At 44.6% G+C, this 15,916-nt stretch overlaps 3 protein-coding genes across 3 annotated transcripts; 1 reads left to right on the top strand and 2 right to left on the bottom strand.

Annotated features, from left to right (window-relative positions):
* Nucleotides 1–12,620: 12,620 nt before the first annotated feature.
* LOC134615018 (histone H2A type 1-like) lies at nucleotides 12,621–13,045 on the bottom strand. Its single transcript, XM_063459347.1, has one exon. It carries the CDS (start codon nucleotides 13,041–13,043, stop codon nucleotides 12,651–12,653), a length of 393 nt encoding a protein of 130 aa, XP_063315417.1. The 5' UTR covers nucleotides 13,044–13,045; the 3' UTR covers nucleotides 12,621–12,650.
* Nucleotides 13,046–13,322: 277 nt separating this feature from the next.
* On the top strand, nucleotides 13,323–13,715 carry LOC134615020 (histone H2B 1.1-like). Its single transcript, XM_063459348.1, has one exon. It carries the CDS (start codon nucleotides 13,335–13,337, stop codon nucleotides 13,713–13,715), a length of 381 nt encoding a protein of 126 aa, XP_063315418.1. The 5' UTR covers nucleotides 13,323–13,334.
* A 1,187-nt stretch (nucleotides 13,716–14,902) lies between these two features.
* Nucleotides 14,903–15,276, bottom strand: LOC134615022 (histone H4). Its single transcript, XM_063459350.1, has one exon. It carries the CDS (start codon nucleotides 15,264–15,266, stop codon nucleotides 14,955–14,957), a length of 312 nt encoding a protein of 103 aa, XP_063315420.1. The 5' UTR covers nucleotides 15,267–15,276; the 3' UTR covers nucleotides 14,903–14,954.
* Between the last annotated feature and the right edge of the window lie 640 nt (nucleotides 15,277–15,916).

The following is a 15,916-nucleotide window of genomic DNA, read 5'->3' as shown; positions in this document are numbered from 1 at the left end:
TTTTTCGGAGTATGTGGTTGTGCCGGAGAACCGAGGGTCGCGGATAAAACCCACCATGAAAGCTTGAATTGTGCACTAGTGGGCAGTAGGGACTAGGTTGACTACCACTGGTGTAGACTCCAGAGGGCACTCCATGCAATGAAATGGACAGTACAAGTGTGCATGGGTCACTCTTGTGTGTCAGTGAGTGTATAATGGGTCATTGTGTGTGAGTGTCAGTATGTTTGTTCGAATTCACTGTGTGTCATTGACAGTGTGTGGGTTCACTTTGTGTGTCAGGAAGTGTTAAAAGATAAAGTTGTAGTTTACTGCTTCAACAAAAATAATACATTTCTTAAAAGTGCATCAAGCTTTTCAACCTTGAATATAAAGTGTGTAACGCAGTATAATTTTATTTATTTGGGTACAAGCAACTTGCCAATACACACAGAGCATTTGACGTGTAACCAAAAACAAAATCTTTACCCCACACAAAGCATTAATCAAGTAGCAATATAATTTCACCAATAAAGTGCCAATGCAGAATAAGGGATTCTTGTGGTATGATTTGGATAATACTTAAAAATATATTTGCAGAACTTCAATGGGGTGCAACGTTGAATAGAGTAGTAGAGTTGTCCTTTTATTTTTCCTCAGGGATAAAAGCAAATGAGATAAATATATAGTCATGTATTTTAAAAACCATACAAATTAAAAATGTCCTTAATAACCTGTGACAGTGAGGGTGTATCAGTCACTGTTTGTCAGTGAAGGTGTCGCTGTAACTGTCAGTGTGTATGGTTTACCATGTGTGTCACTGAGTTTGTAGGAAGCCACTATGTGTGTAGGTATTATTGTGTGTATGGTTCACTGTGTGGGATTTATTGAGTGTGTATGGGTCTCTGTCTGTGTGTTAGTGACCAAGGCAATGAACCCGGCTCCCCTGGACTACCAGTGAGCAGGGCTATGACTTCCAAGGAATCAAGATTGCAGCCTCCCAGGTCAGCGGTAAGTAATTCTTGGAAAGGGGGTGCCCTAAAGTCCTGGGCGTGGATGCCACTTAACATCTTCGTCCTTTTTTCCAGTTAGAGCTCTGGTAGACTTCTTGGTGTTCAATTACCACTTGTTGGTCAGTTGCAAACTTGTTACCCGGGAAGGAGTTCCAGGTGGTAATCTCTGGTCACAGTATGGAAATTGTATACTGCTAAGAAGGATGTAGCTGAGCTCTGGTACTCGGTTGAGTACCTCCACTAAAAACCTCTCCCTGATCCTGCAATGTAGTTGGAGCTTATAGCCCTCACCCAAACATCAGCCAAGATCCCCAGCATGGGGTCTCCAGCAAAAACATAGGTAAGCCTGCCCAGGTGCCTCTGTGCCTTGGATAGAATTGCAACGCACACCCCTTAATTCAATTAATTCCCAGGCGCTAATGCAATTTATCTCCCAAACACATGTAGAACCTCACAAACTATGTGAAAAAGAGGGGTAACTCCCACATATGTGGTATTTTCCAGATAGCTCGTCCCTCAGCCCTTAATCTAGCAAAATATCGCTTTCGCTAGGGGTGTCTGCCAGATCTTTTAGGTGGAAATCATACTGGTTCCCAAAGAACATGGAATGATTGGAAATGAGGGTGCTCAAAAGGACTATGTCCACTATAGCCAGGAGGAAGGTCCACGATGGGTTGATAGCAATGTATTACATTTCAACAGTTCAGAATCCATTGTGACAGAGCTACCTGTACCCCGACTGGGTACCTCCGCCAAGCTCACTTCCTCACACAACCCTTTTGAGCTTGAACTGGGAAACCTGAAGCGCTTCTGCCCCAGTCACTGCAGCTTGATTGGGGCCCTTCTGGAGCTTTTCCACCCGCCCAGGCTGCAGCTTTCCTTCCAGGCAAGTATCATGCCCTCTGCTTATTCCGCTTCAGCCCTTTTTCCAGGCAGGTATTGTGCCCTCTTCCTATTCCTCCACAACTCTGCTTACAGAGATTATAGCTATTGCCTATATGATATATATTTGGACCGAGAGTAGAGATCAATACGAGCTATTGGTGCATGTAAAATGAACGGGGGTTAAATGATGGGAAAGGCTTTCAAACCCCAGGATTATTTCACTAAAGTGAATAATTGCTGGAAATTCATACACAAAACTTTTATTGGTATTTACCGTCATTACGAAATTCATTGCAACGAGGAGATATAGCTACTGGAAACTGACAGAGGAATGACTCCTACCGCAGTGAACTCTTTGTGGCCAGACCTGTAACAGCGGTCCGTCAAATCTTTGACACAGGGGCGTTTGGACAATACCCCACGGATCCAGGCGCTATTTGCACAGAATGGGCGCTCAGATCAGACCTTTCGGGGGATATATAACGTGGGGGTTCATTGTGATTTAATGTATGTTTTAGGGGTATTTTTTGTTGTGACCTCTGTATCCGGGAGATAATTAGCTTACCCGAGGGCTAACTGATTCAACTCCCTGGGCAGCTTTAACGTACAATAAAAAGAGACCCCATGCTGGGGGTCTGGGTATAAATGTTTGTTCTTTTTTTCTAACAAAAGCAGTTTTGTTGTGCCCTTCATTAAGTCTCAACTGATGTTTGTGTTATAATCACTACTTTACTGCGGGACCTGGAGTATCTGTACCTAGAGTGGTACCTCTGCTGCACTCTCTCCCATTACAATCATCAAGCTCAGTTTTCCAAACTACCGAACTAGACCGACTGCAAGCCCTGATTCTCTGGAACTGTTTTGGGCATGGGACCACACGTCCGTCCGTCAATAAGACTTCAAGGAAATTCCTTAACCCCAACCCCTGAACTGATCTGGGTGACTTTTGGATATGTTGGTCACCCAGATCAGGGCTATCAGGGGATGTAACTTTTGTGGGGGTTTTGTGTGTTTTAAGTTATTTTGGGGGTTTTGTAAAAATGTTTTATTTTTATTTATTTATTTATTTTTTTAAGTTCAGTATAGTGCTTGACACAATTATCTCCCAGGCATCGGAGAGGGATTGACCTATTTTGCATGGGAGTGTCCTGGACCTGAGAGCCAATGTGATTGTGTATTTGTTTCTACTGTGGTTTACTCTCAGGTCCAGGGGGGAGTGCCCCTTGCATGGGGTCTGTCATAAAATGCCAGTTGTGACTAAACAGATTCGTTTTACCCTTCATGAAGTCTAGGCTCATGTTTTGGGGGATTGGAGAACTACACTCTAGGGATTGCTATAATCATTATACTTCTTTGGATCACAACGATTGCTCTTGTAAGAGCAGCCTGCTTTGCTCTCTAGACTAGGAGAGGTCTACCCACTGGAAGCTGTGTGGGGATATTTATGGTATAATAATAGTAAACAGTTGAGAATTACCCACTATTTTAATTCTCAGATCCCAAAGATCGTTATCGTGTAAGTGAAATGTAAACCATATCAATAAACTCACAATTTGTTATAAAAATAGATACAATTTATTTTTATATTCAAATAATAATAAAAAGTAACATGCGTGACAATAATCAATGGAAATTCAGTATAACATGAGTATGCAATACAAATGGCAATGTAAAAACCTCCCCCAATGACTAAGACAGTCTTAATTGTCAAGAAGATTTATGATGGGCTTCACAGAGACAAAGAAAAAGTTTCACACAGAGAACAGAATTCCTCAGAGTGCAGCGTAAGGTCGTAAAACTTTAGCTGACAGTTAGAATAACCCTTTCAATGCTGGCTAGACCTCTTCTAGGCAATTAAGATCTATTCTTATGTAATTTTTTAATAAAATAACATTTAAACCAGTCATTAGTCACTTCCTGGACCCATCCAATAAGAGAAATCTACAAAATTCTACAAGCTGAATTTTAATTTGCCTAAACATATATTTTATCCTATTTAAAGCAAATCAATACACCTGGATAAATATCACGATATGCTAACATGTGATATGTCACATTAATACATATTTATCCTAATTCCATCTGCAGCATGGAATGGTTATAAATATATACTTCTTAGTTAACTAAGATTTCTAAATACCGAAATCTGATCGTGATTTATCCAGTCATATATCATGCTATTAGAACATTTTAATTAAATTAGATTAATTAAATGAAGCCGGTATATTTACCAGTTAAATAGATATTCTCACCAGATGTTCTCAGGTAGCTAAGTGTCAAGGAATGTTTATCTGTCTTTTCTTTCTTATCCTGCTTCCGACTCTTTTGCCCCCGACTGCTTTCTCTGCCTCCTCTCCATACCTCTCTTGATTTTCTTGATTACCTCTCTTCCCTTTGTCTTAACTTTTAAAGGGAAAATTTCTCTGTTCGTCACTAGCTGGTAGACCAATCAAAACACTAGGTGTTTGGTTATCTTTTAGATAGCAACTTAATATTTGGTCTATAGAGGGCAGTCTCGTCCCACTAAACATACCTATCCAGGAAAGAGTTAACTTTTCCTGGTGGCTATTTTGACGTCATTTTGGCTTATCTATATGTTGCCTATATTTTATATTTTCTGTCAGATCAAACAGTTTCTTTGGGCTTTCTTCAGACTATGTGTCTCCAAATTCTGCTGTAATTTCTAGTATGACGGTTCGTAATACTAAATATGACCCCTTCAATACAATGGGAATCTTGTACATATAGAAAGTAAAATTAAATTATTTAATCTTCTCTGTCACAAATTTCTGGGTTTAGAATTTATTCTATTCCATTAGCAATTAGACAGTCTCTTATCACTTGGTTTGTTTATACTATACATTCCTTTTAGCTCTGGCAAAGGTTTAGAGAAAGGATAGAAATTGTGTGTCTCTTTGTTAACTTGAAAATAACAAAATGGAGTCTGGTCTGTTCAGAGTGACTCAGAATATACACTTTTAATTTCTATCATAGCACAAAATGCCGATATAAATACCCTGACAGCTGGATCCTGGTCTTGGGTCCAGGGTGGGTTGAGGACAGCGAGACCCCAACCAAGCTGTGGCGGTTTGTGGGGTTTACAGTGTTCCAGTGCGGTGCGTATATGTGATCTGTGTGTGTGTGCATATCTGTCATGTGTCTGTGAGCCCCCCTACCCACCTTACAACCCACCACACAGACCCCCCTACCCTCTCACAGCCATCCCCACCCTGTCTCCCCACACACCGTCACAGCCCCCCCCCCCCCTAAAAAAGCCATTCACTCCCCCATACACGCACCCTGAAAGGGTTAATGCTGTAATGGACTCAACTCCCCCCGGTTCTCGATCACCATAATCAACGTTGATGGAGAATCATTGTCAACATTAAAGACACAGACAACAGGATGCTTTGACAAGATTTCTCGCTCTTTATTATTTCGAAGCTAGCATTTATACACAGTTTCTTACGTAAGCCGTGAAATTTATAGTTTCCATGTAGTTAATAGTACATACTTGTCTGACATTAAAAGATAAGCATTTGAATAGTGATGTACCGAACTGTTCGCTGGCGAATAGTTCCCGCCGAACATAGCGTGTTCGCGTTCGCCGCCGCGGGCGAACACATGGGCGGTTTGATCCGCCCCCTATTCGTCATCATTGAGCAAACTTTGACCCTGTGCCTCACGGTCAGCAGACACATTCCAGCAAATTAGCAGCAGACCCTCCCTTCCACACCCTCCCACCTCCCTCCCAGCATCCATTTTAGATTCATTCTGAAGCTGCATGCTTAGTGAGAGGAGGGAAACTGTAGCTGTGTTCATTAGATAGGCTAGGTTATTCAGTGTCCACTACAGTCCTGAAGGACTCATCTGATCTCTGCTGTAAGAACAGCACCCCAAAAAGCCCTTTTTAGGGCTAGAACATCACTTCTTTTTTTTTTTTCTGTGTAATGTGATTGCAGTTGCCTGCCTGCCAGCTTCTGTGTCAGGCTCACAGTGCATACTGTGCCCATTTTCCCAGTGCCACCACTCATATCTGGTGTCACAATAGCTCAAGCTTGACATTTAAAAAGAAAAACATTTTTTTCACTGTAATAGATTGAAGAGCAGTTAGTTGTCTGCCAGCTTCTGTGTCAGGCTCAGTGGATACTGTGCCCATTTGCCCAGTGCCACCACTCATATCTGGTGTCACAATAGCTTAAGCTTGACATTTAAAAAGAAAAAAAACTTTTTTCACTGTAATAGATTGAAGAGCAGTTAGTTGTCTGCCAGCTTCTGTGTCAGGCTCAGTGGATACTGTGCCCAGTTGCCCAGTGCCACCACTCATATCTGGTGTGACTATAGCGTGCCTTTAAAAACAAAAAAAGTGTTTCACTCTAAGCTAATAGCAGTTAGTTGTCTGCAAGCGTCTGGGTGTCAGGCCTTCAGCGTGTGCTCTGCCAACCTCAGCAAGTGCACTTTGCCACTCATATCTGGTGTCTGTATAGCGTGCTTTTACAAAGAAAAAAAGTTTTTCAGTGTAAGCTAATAGCAATTGGTGTCCTTCAAGCTGGTGTGTCAGGCCTTCAGCGTGTACTCTGCCAACCTCTGCAAGTGCACGTTTGCCACTCATATCTGGTGTGACTATAGCGTGCCTTTAAAAAGAAAAAAAACGTTTTTCAGTGTAAGCTAATAGCAGTCAGTGTCCTTAAATCTCGTGTCAGGCCTTCAGCGTGTGCTCTGCCAACCTCAGCAAGTGTAATTTGCCACTCATATCTGGTGTCTCTATAGCGTGCATTTAAAACCAAAAAAACTTTTTCACTGTAATAGATTGAAGAGCAGTTAGTTGTCTGCCAGCTTCTGTGTCAGGCTCAGTGGATACTGTGCCCATTTGCCCAGTGCCACCACTCATATCTGGTGTGACTATAGCATGCCTTTAAAAACAAAAAAAGTGTTTCACTCTAAGCTAATAGCAGTTAGTTGTCTGCAAGCGTCTGGGTATCAGGCCTTCAGCGTTTGCTCTGCCAACCTCAGCAAGTGTAATTTGCCACTCATATCTGGTGTCTGTATAGCGTGCTTTTACAAAGAAAAAAAGTTTTTCAGTGTAAGCTAATAGCAATCAGTGTCCTTCAAGCTGGTGTGTCAGGCCTTCAGCGTGTACTCTGCCAACCTCTGCAAGTGCACTTTGCCACTCATATCTGGTGTGACTATAGCGTGCCTTTAAAAAGAAAAAAACATTTTTCAGTGTAAGCTAATAGCAGTCAGTGTCCTTAAATCTGTCAGGCCTTCAGCGTGTGCTCTGCCAACCTCAGCAAGTGTAATTTGCCACTCATATCTGGTGTCTGTATAGCGTGCTTTTACAAAGAAAAAAAGTTTTTCAGTGTAAGCTAATAGCAGTCAGTGTCCTTCAAGCTGGTGTGTCAGGCCTTTCTTCAGCGTGTGCCCTGCAGACCACTGCCAGTGGACTTTGACAGTTGCCACTCATATCTGGTGTCTCTGTAGCGTGCTTTTACAAAGCAAAAAAGTTTTCCAGTGTAAGCTAATAGCAGTCAGTGTCCTTAAAGCGGGTGTTTCAGGCCTTCCTTCAGCGTGTACCCTGCAGACCCCTGCCAGTGGACTTTGACAGTTGCCACTCATATCTGGTGTCTCTGTAGCGTGCCTTTACAAAGAATAAAAGTTTTCCAGTGTAAGCTAATAGCAGTCAGTGTCCTTAAAGCGGGTGTGTCAGGCCTTCAGCGTGTGCTCTGCAGACCCCTGCCATTGCACATTGCCACTCATATCTGGTCTCACAGTAGCTTGCACGTACCACTAATCCCCCCAAAAATGACAGGCAGAGGCAGGCCACCCCGCAGGGGCCATCGTGGTCGTGGTGCTGTGATTCCCTTTGGCCCTAGAATAATGCCCAGTTTTCAGAGGCCACGTACCCTGAACTTGAAAAGTTCTGAGGACATAGCTGACTGGCTAACACAGGACACCCAATCTTCTACAGCTTCCGCTCGGAACCTTGACGCACCATCCTTCTCCAGCTTAGCTTCAGGCACTTCTCAAGATACCACTCACCCGCCTGCCGCCACCACCAAAACTAGCACCACAGCTGCTTTATTTGGTATGTCAGAGGAGTTATTCACACATCCGTTTGAAGAAATGAGTGATGCGCAACCATTATTGCCAGAGGATGTAGATAACAGGGATATGTCTCAGGCAGGCAGCATTACACAAATGGACGTACGGTGTGATGATGATGATGTTGTACCCGCTGCTGCTTCCTTTGCTGAGTTGTCAGATACAAGTGAAGTGGTTGATGATGACGATGCGTCCATGGATGTCATGTGGGTGCCCGCTCGGCAAGAAGAAGAACAGGGCGAAAGTTCAGATGGGGAGACAGAGAGGAGGAGGAGGAGAAGGAGACGAGTTGGAAGCAGGGGGAGGTCGTCGCAAGGAGCTAGTGGCACAGTCAGATAGCAAGCATCGGCACCCGGGGTCAGCCCGACAGCATGCCAATCAACGCATGCTGTGTCCACCACCAGAATGCCGTCATTGCAGAGCTCAGCAGTGTGGAATTTTTTTTGTGTGTCTGCCTCTGACAACAGCGATGCCATTTGCAACCTGTGCCAAAAGAAACTGAGTCGTGGGAAGTCCAACACCCACCTAGGTACAACTGCTTTGCGTAGGCACATGATCTCACATCACAAACGCCTATGGGATCAACACATGAGTACAAGCAGCACGCCTACTCTAAGCCGCCATCCTCCTCCTGGTCCAGCATCCTAAGCCACGTCAACCACTGCTGTCCTCCTTGCCCCCTCTCAACCATCCGCCACTCCGTCTCCCGCCTTGAGCAGTTCCCGCTCATCTGCCCACAGTCATGTGTCTGTCAAGGACATGTTTGAGCGTAAGAAGCCAATGTCAGAAAGTCACCCCCTTGCCCAGCGTCTGACAGCTGGCTTGTCCGAACTATAAGCCCGCCAGCTTTTACCATACAAGCTGGTGGAGTCTGAGGCGTTCAAACAATTTGTAGCTATTGGGACACCGCAGTGGAAGGTACCCGGCAGAAATTTCTTTTCACAAAAGGCAATCCCCAACCTGTACTCGATTGTGCAAAAGGAAGTAATGGCATGTCTGGCACACAGTGTTGGGGCAAGGGTCCATCTGACCACTGATACCTGGTCTGCAAAGCATGGTCAGGGCAGGTATATCACCTACACTGCGCATTGGGTAAACCTGCTGACTGCTGCCAAGCATGGAATGCATGGCTCTGCAGAGGAGTTGGTGACACCGCCACGACTTGCAGGCAGTCCTGCTGCCACCTCCTCTACTCCTCCTACTCCATCCTCTTCCATAACCTCCTCGGCTGAGTCCTCTTCTTCTGCTGCGTCTTGCTCCACATCAACGACACCCCCCCAGCTCCCCAGGTACTATTCCACATCCCGGATACGGCAGTGTCACGCCGTCTTGGGTTTGACTTGCTTGAAAGCAGAGAGTCACACCGGATATCGGCAAAGTGGTTTGTGACAACGGAAAAAATTTGTTAGCGGCATTGAAGTTGGGCAAGTTGACACATGTGCCGTGCATGGCACATGTGTGTAATCTGATCGTACAACGCTTTGTGCATAAGTACACAGGCTTACAGGACGTCCTGAAGCAGGCCAGGAAGGTGTGTGGCCATTTCAGGCGTTCCTACACGGCCATGGCTCACTTTGCCGATATCCAGCGGCGAAACAACATGCCAGTGAGGCGCTTGATTTGCGACAGCCCGACACGTTGGAATTCAACACTCTTAATGTTCGACCGCCTGCTCCAACAAGAAAAAGCTGTTAATGAATATTTGTATGACCGGGGTGCTAGGACAGCCTCTGGGGAGCTGGGAATTTTTTTGCCACGTTACTGGACGCTCATGCGCAATGCCTGTAGGCTCATGCGTCCTTTTGAGGAGGTGACAAACCTAGTCAGTCGCACCGAAGGCACCATCAGCGACATAATACCATTTGTTTTCTTCCTGGAGCGTGCCCTGCGAAGAGTGCTGGATCAGGCCGTAGATGAGCGTGAAGAGGAAGAGTTGTGGTCACCATCACCACCAGAAACAGCCTTATCAGCATCGCTTGCTGGACCTGCGGCAACGCTGGAAGAGGATTGTGAGGAAGAGGAGTCAGAGGAGGAATGTGGCTTTGAGGAGGAGGAGGAGGAAGACCAACCACAGGGATCCCAGGGTGCTCGTTGTCACCTATCTGGTACCCGTGGTGTTGTGCGTGGCTGGGGGGAAGAATCCATCCATCCATCGGCATCCAACCTTGTGCAAATGGGGTCTTTCATGCTGTCGTGCCTGTTGAGGGACCCTCGTATAAAAAGGCTGAAGGAGAACGACCTGTACTGGGTGTCCACGCTACTAGACCCCCGGTATAAGCAGAAAGTGGCGGAAATGTTACCGAATTACAACAAGTCGGAAAGGATGCAGCATTTGCAAAATAAATTAAAAAGTATGCTTTACACAGCGTATAAGGGTGATGTCACAGCACAACGGGAATCTAACAGGGGGAGAGGTGGAAGTCATCCTCCTCCTCCCACGACGACGCCGGCAAGGACAGGACGCTTTAAAGACGTGTTGTTGATGGAGGACATGCGGACCTTTTTAAGTCCTACGCATCGCCACAGCCCTTCGGGATCCACCCTCAGAGAGCGACTCGACCTTTATTAAGATGAACCTTTATTAACCTTTATTAAGATGAATGAGGGATGGATCCCGAAGGGACTGACACTGGGCGATACATTCGATTAAAAAAGGCCTGATGAGATGAGCTGCCTTGGGCTAAAAATGGTCCACACGCTGCTGTATTTTAGCTCTGAATGCCGGTTGACTTGCGTGACTTATCCGCCACCAACTAGGGTTCAAGCCGCCATGTTTTAGGGCACTTTCCGCCTGTGAAACAAACATCAATTTTTCTGGCCGCTGCTATAGCAGCGGCTGCAACAAAACCGAATTTTTCAGGCATGTGGACATGCCTAATTTTTAGGCCCTCTGGTGCTGCACTGTGGCTTCAAAAACCAAACCAAAAAAAAGGCACATAGTGACCCTATGTAGGGGGAACAGTCCCTATTCTGCTCTGTGTAAGTGTGTATCAGGGATCTTTATTCAGATTCAAAAATTACAATTCCAGGAAAAATTTAACAAACATTTACAAGAACATGTTATGCACATCATAGAAACAACGTGAATTCTGCTCTTTGTCAGTGTGTATCAGGGGCTTTGAGGACAGGTGTCAATCCATACCTGCCAAGTGACCCTATGTAAGGGGAACAGTCCCTATTCTGATCTGTGTCCATCAGGGTCTCTGAGGACAGGTGTCAATCCATATTCATTGTGATTTAGGAATGTTAGGTGATTTCTGCCCTTTATGGATATAAACCAGACTCTGCATCAACTGTGTAATTTTCCATGAGAGTTTTGCCATGGATCCCCCTCCGGAATGCCACAGTCAAGGTGTTAGTCCCCTTGAAACAACTTTTCCATCACTTTTGTGGCCAGAAAGAGTCCCTGTGGGTTTTAAAATTCGCCTGCCCATTGAAGTCAATGGCGGTTCGCGAACGTTTGCGGAAGTTCCCGTTCGCGAACCGAAAATTCCAGGTTCGCGACATCACTACATTTGAATAAAGACTGGACAGGAACATACGGAGGTCAAGCAAATTCGCACATCCTCTGGCAGATGTATTTTGTACCAAGGTCTTCCTTCTAAAGTCAGCATAATTATTTCAAACATTATTTTAAAGCATACAAAGCAAAAAGAGTTTAACTGTTTCATATCCTTTCAGTCAGCAATAATGATTATAAACCTTATCTAATCATAAAATACATATGAACAAGAAAAGTTAGCTACTTCATATTCCTACACACCTTGTCACCCACACTACCCCCCAATTACTTTCAGCCTCCACACACTGTCACCCCTTCACCCAACTATATATATGCATACTAGCTTATATATATATATATATATATATATTTTTTTTAGGGTGTAGGTGGATCTTCCCACACTTTCCCCAGGACTTGACCCCCTGGTAGTAAGTACAGACGAAGGTAGAGAGCACAGCCCAAAATACAGTATGAATTCATACAAGTCTAATTACATTCACCTCTCTTGGCAATAAGGAAATCTAGTTACTCCACATGGAGTATTTTTTTTTTTTTGACGCATGAGGAGGACTTTAAACCCCACTAAGGAGAAATCTGACTGACTTTGGAGTGGAGAAGTATTAATTTAAACCATTATTTTGTGGCATGGTTGGAAATGGATTAAAAGTGGGGTTTGTCGCTCACTTTTGCATCAGCAGCAGAAAGCGGAGCATGATTGCTTATTAGCTAAAGTTGAAGCAGCAGCTGATCTGGGAAGTATATTCACCTACACCTGCTTTCACAGGCTTTAGCCTCATTTTTTTTTAAATCAAACGAGGTTTGAAGAGCTGAAGGAGCCGAGTCCTCTCTTCCCTCCATCTCTTATTACTATGCAGCGTTTGACTTTGCCTTTGTTCACTAATGTGATTTAAATTGCCTATTCATCTGATTATAATCGATATATGGAGTTTAACGTAAGACTCCCAAGTTTAACAAGGAGTAAGAGCTATAACCATGGCTGAGGTGGGGATTTTAAAAGCATAAATTCTAGCCCATCGCACGTTAGGGAATAATTCCCACATACAGTCAGGCGTTTAACCCTTCAGTAGCAGCAGTGTGAGCTCTTTGTGGAGATTGTGGGTGGCTCTTAAAAGAGCCTTTGTGTGAGTTTGGGAGATGAGGGACAGTGGAGTTTACTTGCTCTTGGACGCCTTTTGGCTCTCGGTTTTCTTGGGCAGTAAGACAGCCTGGATATTGGGCAGGACCCCACCCTGGGCTATGGTGACCCCTCCGAGCAGTTTGTTGAGCTCCTCGTCGTTGCGCACAGCGAGCTGCAGATGGCGGGGGATGATGCGGGTCTTTTTGTTATCTCTGGCGGCGTTCCCAGCCAGCTCCAGGATCTCAGCGGTCAGATACTCCAGCACTGCAGCCAGATAGACCGGAGCTCCGGCTCCAACCCGCTGGGCGTAGTTCCCCTTCCTGAGGAGCCTGTGGACACGGCCGACTGGGAACTGCAGACCTGCTCTGGATGATCGGGTCTTTGCTTTAGCCCGGACTTTGCTGCTCTGTTTGCCTCTTCCTGACATCTTCAAATCGCAATCTGTAAAATCTATGAGCTCCCGTCCCCTTGCACGGCTACTTATACATCCGCAGATGTGCCGAGCTCTAGTCTGATTGGTTGCATTTTAAATCCACCAATCAGAATCCGACTAAGAGAGTAACCAATCACTGTAGGATTACCTCGTTCCATGCTCAGTGCCCGCTCTGAACGGACCAATAGGAAATGCACAGAGGTCAGGCTTTGCTACCCGGGCTTCTATATAAAGAGCTGCCAGAGGAGGGGCTCGTTATTCTGTTGGAAACTTCGTGAGATCATCATGCCTGAACCAGCCAAGTCCGCACCAGCACCCAAGAAGGGATCTAAGAAAGCCGTGACCAAGACCCAGAAGAAGGATGGGAAGAAGCGCAGAAAGAGCAGGAAGGAAAGCTATGCTATCTACGTGTACAAGGTGCTGAAACAGGTCCACCCCGACACCGGTATCTCCTCCAAGGCCATGGGGATCATGAATTCCTTTGTCAATGATATCTTCGAGCGCATCGCAGGGGAATCCTCCCGCCTGGCTCATTATAACAAGCGCTCCACCATCACCTCCCGGGAGATCCAGACCGCTGTACGGCTCTTACTGCCCGGAGAGCTGGCCAAGCACGCAGTGTCTGAGGGCACCAAGGCAGTGACCAAGTACACCAGCGCCAAGTAAAAACCCCATCATCACCCAAACCCTAATAACACAAAGGCTCTTTTAAGAGCCACCCACACAATCCACGAGAGAGCTGTATAGATATACGGAGAGTATTCTCTGCGGAATGTTACAAGTCATCGATTATAGCGGTCTCCTAAAACTTATTTTTTTTTGTACTGCTACTCCAGAGTAGCAGATTATATGACGCTTATTTCAGTTTTGAAATATTCAAGTTAAATTAAGTTGTAAACCCCCCTCAATGGTAGAACTTATGGTGTAACATGTATTCAGCTGGTTATAATGTACCCTAAATTATACAACATTCCGAAACTGATATGTAGCAATCTATCTTATAATGAAACGTTTCAATTCAGTCAAGATTTTTTTTCACATGTTTTATGTTGCCATCTCGTGGATACAGATTGCAATGGTTTCTTTCTTTAAAAAAAACACTAAAAAAAAACCTAATAGATCCTCGTTGAAACTAGCACCCGCAAACAAACTGAACACACTATATAACAACTTCTTCTGTGGTAACAATTCATGTTTTTTTTTTTTTACACTCTTAATATGCATATATTACTAGATGTATATAGATGTATATATTTAGCATTCTTTTGTTGGGTGGCATTTCAAAAGCGGGAAAGTCTGTTACAAAATGGCGAAGTTGAAAATTTCTACAGTTTCTCTCCCGCCTTTTTACGCCACATACTGATTGCAGTTTCACTGAAAGAGCAGCATTTTGTGGTGTAAAAATAGAAATAGTTTGTCTTTCAGACTCGGGTGTATGGACTGTGACCGAAAATTATAAAGCCAATTATTCTCTAAACTCGAATTAAACAATATGGACGTTTTATTTTTATATATAACAAGCTAAAATGGTATTTATCACAGGAGCTTTCCTCTCCAGCCGCAGTTTAGTGCCAAGAGGATCCTAGTTTACTAAAATGGAAGAGTTTAAGACTCAAATACAGACATCTTCTATTTCACATTTAATAAAGCATTTATTCATTGTGCATTGAAGCAGGAAGAGATGTAGGATAATCTGAGAAATCTAATACTGGCTGTATTGATAGGAAGTGAAACACGAGCCATTGCAGTCTGTTATAACCGAAGCCTTCTCTAATTTCTCGTTCCCCGATATTCTCGGGAGGATTGAAAGCGCCATCCTGGTGGAATTATAGCCTTATGAGGGAAGGAGTGGGCGGCTCTGAAAAGAGCCTTTGGTGTGTATGAAGGATGGAAGAAGAGAAGCGTTTAACCTCCGAAACCGTAGAGAGTGCGGCCCTGGCGTTTGAGCGCGTACACCACGTCCATGGCGGTGACCGTCTTCCTCTTGGCGTGCTCGGTGTAGGTGACTGCATCGCGGATAACATTCTCCAGGAAGACTTTGAGCACTCCGCGAGTCTCCTCGTAAATGAGGCCGGAGATTCGCTTGACGCCTCCTCTGCGAGCCAAACGGCGGATAGCCGGTTTAGTGATCCCCTGGATGTTATCCCGGAGCACCTTCCTGTGCCGCTTGGCACCTCCTTTACCGAGCCCTTTTCCTCCTTTACCGCGACCAGACATTCTGCGATGAGACAAGTAGAACAATCAATGCTCAGCCCACGGCCGCCTGCCCTTATATGTCTCCTGAGCGGACCGGATGGGGAACTGCAACACAAATCACACGTCACTGGGCGGGTCTTGTCGATGATTGGCTGATGCAGTAGGTTGTACTCGTGCTTTGCGGTGATTTGCTGAATAATAATTTTTGAACTGAAAAGAAGAGACCCGCCGGCGGGAAAGTTTTCTACCGCATTCGAGCTTGTAACCACGGCAAGTATTTAGTGCAGACTGAATTTATTAATAAAATATTTTATTCCCCTTCCCCCCCTCAGCTTCAAACACAACAAACACACATAAATAGATTAAAATTAAATATGTCTAGATAGAGAAGTTACCTAAATACATATTGATACTCTTTTCATTCTTACACCGACTCTATGTTCTACACATATTAATTAGCTCTAGGAACTAAATCACATTTTCAGAAGATGAATTAACGCAGTACCTGTAAATAGTCACTAGATGGCAGTGTAAGATTGAAAGAGGATGCATTGTGCTCTGTATTACAATCTAAACTTTTATCTCGCAGTAGCAGCGTCTCTCTCCTCCTATCAGAGTTGGGGACGTGGTGCATTGTGTCCAATCAGATCCATCCTTTTTCTATAAAGAAC

Source organism: Pelobates fuscus, chromosome 6 (genome assembly GCF_036172605.1).
Source record: "Pelobates fuscus isolate aPelFus1 chromosome 6, aPelFus1.pri, whole genome shotgun sequence".
In the NCBI taxonomy this organism is placed as follows: Eukaryota; Metazoa; Chordata; class Amphibia; order Anura; family Pelobatidae; genus Pelobates; species Pelobates fuscus.
The sequence above is the reverse complement of the archived record's forward strand: the minus strand, read 5'-3'. Positions and strand labels throughout refer to the sequence as shown.

Bases quoted from the DNA above. Each gene is read 5' to 3' on its own strand.
- LOC134615018 (XM_063459347.1), bottom strand. From the start codon at position 13,043: ATGTCAGGAAGAGGCAAACAGAGCAGCAAAGTCCGGGCTAAAGCAAAG.
- LOC134615020 (XM_063459348.1), top strand. From the start codon at position 13,335: ATGCCTGAACCAGCCAAGTCCGCACCAGCACCCAAGAAGGGATCTAAG.
- LOC134615022 (XM_063459350.1), bottom strand. From the start codon at position 15,266: ATGTCTGGTCGCGGTAAAGGAGGAAAAGGGCTCGGTAAAGGAGGTGCC.